Source organism: Leptonychotes weddellii, chromosome 14 (genome assembly GCF_054177405.1).
Source record: "Leptonychotes weddellii isolate Sample4059 chromosome 14, ASM5417740v2, whole genome shotgun sequence".
Lineage (NCBI taxonomy): Eukaryota > Metazoa > Chordata > Mammalia > Carnivora > Phocidae > Leptonychotes > Leptonychotes weddellii.
Window position 1 is genome coordinate 68,263,309 of NC_138382.1, and position 6,000 is coordinate 68,269,308.

Below are 6,000 nucleotides of genomic sequence, written 5' to 3' on the forward strand. Positions count from 1 at the left end.
GGGGAATCAGAGAGAGAGAGAGAGAAAGCACAGGAGAGGCATATCCAATGAAGAAGTCTGAAGGGGCTATTAGAACAGAAGATCTAAGTGTATGATGAATGGAGGCCAAAGGAGGGAGAACTTCAAGCAAAAATGGATGATATAAAATGTCACAGAATCATAAACTAGGACGAAAACTTAGAAGTCATTTGGATTTGGCAGTTAAAAAGCCCTTCTATTTCTCAAACCAACCGGGCCTTTGTATTTTTCTACTCTGCCCGTTATTCTCTGCCCCGAGAATTGTTATTAAGGTCTCAGTTCAGTGTACTACCTCTGTGAGGCCTTCCCTTACCACCCAGTTGCCATTAGCTACCTTCTCCGTGACTCTCATTCTTTCTGCCAACAAATGTTTATTCAGTGCCCACTCTGTGCCAGGCATTTATGCTTACGCAGTGAACACAGACAAATCTGCCCCGTCATTGCCTTGTAGGCTGTCACATCACGTTATCTTTATTTTCTTGTTAGTACACTTCAGTGTCTGAAAATGTTTTATTGGCTTTCTCTGTGAATGAAAGCAAGAACCTTGGTTTCCTTATTCACCAATGTATTTCTAGTATCTAGAACAGCCCCTGGCACATAATCCATGTTTGATAAATATTTGTGGAATGGATGGATGAATGGCAATCTTGGAGAGAACTATTTGAATACATAGTAAAAGCAGAAGATATTTTGCCTTACCAATAGAATAAATGGAAGGCAGAATGAGCAAATGTACACAACTCCTGTGAGAATGTGGTCACCAACAAAGGAGCTAAAATGATAGCTTGATAGGAAAACAAGTTTAGCAGGAGGTGATTTGTTTTGTATGAAAGAGGTTGAGCCTGTCGAACAAAGGCTCCTGTAGCAGGGGAGTTGTCTAGTTCACTGGTGTCCATTGCCTGGCGGTGCATCTCGTATGTAGTAAGTACATAATGGGTATCTATTGAATAATGAGGGGAAGATTCAGGAGTGAAAGAGATTAAAGATGCAAGACCGTGGCGGGAGGGGTACATGAAGTTATGCAAGAGCGTAAGTACCTAGCTGAACTTCGAAGAAGGAGAGGAGGGAGGGGCATAGAAAAGTTGAAGTGGAGGAAAAGGTGAGGTGGAATTCTTGTTGGATAGTCTTGATTTCCTTGAAACATAGGAAGTGTTGTCCACTGAGGGGTGAGGGGAGCTGCTGTTTCTGGTTGAAGGAGGCTGTGCCAAGGGATTGTCCAGGAGAGCAGGAAGGGTTTATTCTCTGGTGACTGATCACAACAGCGCCTGATGCACATACATACATGTTGTACTTTATGTCAAGGCATCTGTCATATAAAGTATTTACTCATTTATTTCCAATTAGTATATCGAAAATTTGGAAAAATGCGTTAAACTTGAAGTACTGAATCTCAGCTATAATCAAATAGGGAAGATTGAGAAATTGGACAAGCTGTCAAAATTACGTGAACTCAACTTATCATATAACAAAATCTGGTAAGTAAATACTTCTTTAGGTAGCATTGCAGGTTGTCTTTGCTAAAGAGGTAGATTAATGTTGCCCACATCACTGAATTGAGAGTCCTTGGAAACAGCAGGTGCTTGGATCCTCATTCATTGCTAGTCTAACCCTTCACATATGATAACTGGTTTCTTGTTTTGGCATTACTAAAGTACAGAATAATATCTTTCTAGCATTATCACAGGAGATACATGAATACCAAATTTTATTTTAATTCCATTTTTGACAGGAAGTTTTCACAGATAGAGTCTTTGATCCACTGCCTTACTACATTAAGAAAGTTGACACAAAGCAGAGTGTTTTAACCCTGTCATTTTGATCTTAACGATATTTCAATGTATTTTGATCCTATGTGTTTATCCTGATGTTCTTTGTTCATTGCTGTAATACACTCAGTCATGCTTCCACTTCATTATATATATTACTGTGAGAAATAAACATAATAAAACTGACAGTGGCAAAAACCACACATAGAAAACTTGTTATAAACAAAATGATGCAAATATCGAATCTTGAAAATCCTTATATCTGTATACTTCCCTCCACTTTAGACTTGGAACATACAGTGGCCAACAAAACAAAACCACTAACAGCAGCAGAAGCTCTAATATGGCAAAAAATGAAAGGGGAAAAAAATGGAATCAAATCCTTAATATAAAGTTTGTATAAAAAATAACTGATCCTGATAAAAATAATTTCAATAAAATAAACATGAAAATAAAGAAGCTTGGAAATATTTGCCCATAGAAAATTTACCATGGAATTAAAATGACAATTAAATTGTAATCAATTAAATTGACAATTAAATTGGGAAAATATTTCATCAGTGAAAATTCATCAATATGAATGATGTTTTATTGATCTAAGTATTCTGATTAAAATATTTATGTTCATAAATATAGTGTCCATAAATATAGAGAATCCATCAGTTCAAAATGGCAGCCATATCCTGCTGTCATAGCTAATCTTTTGGTGATGACTTAGGGTAATAATTAAGGATATCTCTTGTGCAGGACTGTATGGAACATAGGCTGTCCACTAGTATTGCTCCCAGCGGGTAGTGATAATGCCACGGATAGACTCTCCTTTTCTGTGTTGTGGGATCCTAAAGTCTGATAGTAAGATGGGTAGGATTCCTGGACCCAGTAACGAAGAGTTGGCAGCTTAGCTGTTCTGGTCAATTTCTTTTTAGCCACTTTTGTTTGGTTCTCGTTTATAAAAGGGTTAACAAATTATAATTATGAAAAGTAACCCCACATAAAACCAAGGCTATTTATTCTTAAACATACAGTGGAGGAACTCTATCATTGTATTTACTAAATTTGATTTTATCCTTTGCTTTCCAGCAAAATTGAAGGCATAGAAAATATGTATAATCTGCAAAAGCTAAACCTTGCAGGAAATGAAATTGAACATATCCCAGTATGGTTAGGGAAGAAGTTAAAATCTTTGCGAGTCCTCAATCTGAAAGGCAACAAGATTTCATCGGTAAGTTATTCAAAGTAGTAAAATTTTTTTTTCAAATTTTTAGACTTGTTGAAAAAAATATTAAAATCTAAGTTTTTAAAAATGAGATTTCTTGGGGTGCCTGGGTGGCTCAGTCTGTTAAGCGTCTGTCTTCGGCTCAAGTCATGATCCCAGGGTCCTGAGATCGAGCCCCACATTAGGCTCTCTGCTCAGCCGGGAGCCTGCTTCTCCCTCTCCCTCTACTGCTCCCCCTGCTTGTGCTCTCTCTCTCTCTGTCAAATAAATAAATAAAATCTTAAAAAAAAAAAAAAAAATGAGATTTCTTCATTTAAGGTTCCTGGTCCTTTGACCAGAGATCAAATTTAGGCATAACCTAGGACTCTCTAGGGTATTTAAATATAGGCATTTCTGGTTTTGCATGGTTCCATGGTAACTGAGAGTTGACCTCTTAGGATTTTTGCATCTATCATTTCCTTTGAGCCTCAGAAAACTTTTCTTAAGGAGGAAGTAAAGGGATTATTTTTTGAATACTATCAGGTAGTATCGTCTTTTTCCCATTTTCAGGTTAAGTCTCTTACCCAAAGTCACGCAGCTTGTGCCAGAATCCAGGTCACTGAATGCTAGGAACTGAGTACTTTTTTTTGTTTTGTTTTTTTCACATGAATTAAGCTTGATTATGTTATAATCAGGTGTGTCAGGTGTTATAGGAGGTTAATCACTAGCTCTTTTATTGTAGAGCAACTTCGTTATCATGGCTCACATAATCTGATAGTCCTGTATGCTTTCCTTTGGAGTATAATTTATGATTTTTTTCTAACATTTATACAGTTAGGTGTTTAATAAAGTATTTGTTAAGGGACGCCTGGGTGGCTCAGTCAGTTAAGTGTCTGCCTTCGGCTCAGGTCCTGATCCCAGGGTCCCGGGATTGAGTCCCATGTTGGGCTCCCTGCTCAGCAGAGAGCCTGCTTCTCCCTCAGCCTGCCACTCCCCCGTTTGTGCTCTCTCGCTCTGACAAATAAATAAATAAAATCTTTTTAAAAAAAAAGTATTTGTTAAGTAAAAACATTGATTTACTTAAATCTATATTAAAATTGGAACAACCATGCTCAGAGAACATCAGTCATAGAATAGACAATAAAAGATGTGCTTCCTGGGGCGCCTGGGTGGCTCAGTCGTTAAGCGTCTGCCTTCGGCTCAGGTCATGATCCCAGGGTCCTGGGATCGAGCCCCGCATCAGGCTCCCTGCTCAGCGGGAAGCCTGCTTCTCCATCTCCCATTCCCCCTGCTTGTGTTCCCTCTCTCACTGTGTCTCTCTCTGTCAAATTAATAAATAAAATCTTAAAAAAAAAAAAAAAAGATGTGCTTCCTAATATGGGTCTAGACCTGCCTTCTGTGACCTTGGAGAATCCCTTTATCTCTAAAACTCATTGTTTAAATTGGAGAAAACAAACCCTACCATGCCTTCTTTACAGGGGTGTTATGGGGCTCAGATAATATGATAGATGTGAAAATGTTTTAAAAACTTTAAAACACTAAATAACTCCTTAAACCTTCACCAGTGGAAGCCAAGAATGATAAACAACATTTGTTTAATTACTGTGCGGTTCACAATGTCCATGCTTTCTTATTTCATCTTTCTAAAGGTCTGGTAAGGTGACTCTGTACCATTTCACTGCAACAGCCCAAGAGCCTCAGAGCCCAAACCCTATACCATGGAGCTCTTGGGGCTTATGCTATGATGGAAAGAGGTAGCCATGAATCTAAAATTTGCTATAAATATTCCTCCCAAGTAGTCGATTGTTAGATAGTACTCAGTGTCAACTGATGTTAACAGGAAAATCATTCAATAAATATTTATTATCATTTCTAACTTTTTATTACTTTCTCATCCCAGTTTATATTTGACATTGTCATCAGTAAAGATTTACCAAAATCTTTTTTATAGCCATTTGTATTTGTGATGTGTTCAGTCAGTATAATGAAAAAATAATAGGTTTAAAGTTACACAGATGAATTCAAATCCTGTTTTGTTCATTTGTAAGCTGAGCTTTGGGCAAGTTATTTAACTTCTTCGAACCTCAGTTTCTTCATCTACAAAATTAAGATGTTGTTTCTATCATAGATTGTTGTGAGGAGTCGTAAATGAAATGGCATATGGAAAATGCCTAATACTGCCCTGATACACTATAGATACTCAGATACTCACTGTCTGTTCCTCCCCTCACACCACTAATTTTGGATAATGGGTTCCATGAAGAGGTTCCTTGCCATGTTGATAGCAATTTTCTTGATTTATTACTTTCTTTAGGTATGTTTTTGTTATTTTAAAACTAAATTATACAGATACTAATATTATATATAATTTCAGCTCCAAGATGTAAGCAAGTTGAAACTACTTCAAGATTTGACTTCTCTGATCCTACTTGAAAATCCAGTTGTGACCCTTCCTCATTACATCCAGTTTACCATTTTTCACCTTCGCTCACTGGAAAGTTTGGAAGGTCAGCCAGTAACTACCCAGGACAGACAAGAAGCTTTTGAGAGATTCAGTTTAGGTAAGGTGACATTTAAAAAAAAAAACTAAATTTGGGTGGGGGAGGAATTTATTTTCAGAAGTTATCCAGAAAAATATATTGAAGTGTGAGCTTTATAATGCTATTAAAATTTTTTTGAAAAATACCCCCATAAACCAATTAATATCAATGTCATTATACAACAATTATACATTAATGTCACTAAGAACCAACAAATATTTATTGAGCATGTACTGTGAGCCAGGCACTGGATCTGGCACTAAGGATACAATGGTGAACCAGACATATGGTACTGGACTTCATGCAGCTTGTATTTTAGTGGAAAAGAACGACAAAAAGCAAGCAAACCCAGATAAAGTAACAGAGGAGAGAACCCCCTTTTGGAAAAGGTGGTATAAAGGAATGGCTCTCTGAGAAGTGACATACAAGCTGACGGTATAGGCAGGAGAGGATTAGCCATGTGAAGAAAGATGTTCAGAGA

At 37.3% G+C, this 6,000-nt stretch overlaps 1 protein-coding gene across 9 annotated transcripts in view; it reads left to right on the forward strand.

The window, feature by feature from the left end:
• The window catches only part of CNTRL (centriolin), an 84,257-nt gene that overhangs the window by 12,293 nt on the left and 65,964 nt on the right, over positions 1-6,000 (forward strand). For all 9 annotated transcript variants that reach the window (XR_014140138.1, XM_031031253.2, XM_081803503.1 and 6 more), the window contains 3 exons: positions 1,363-1,493; positions 2,865-3,006; positions 5,354-5,540. Coding sequence is in view for 8 of the 9 variants with exons in the window: in XM_031031253.2 (XP_030887113.2) it covers positions 1,363-1,493; positions 2,865-3,006; positions 5,354-5,540 (460 nt within the window). In the remaining variant the exon portion in view is untranslated. The remainder of the gene's footprint in view (positions 1-1,362; positions 1,494-2,864; positions 3,007-5,353; positions 5,541-6,000) is intronic.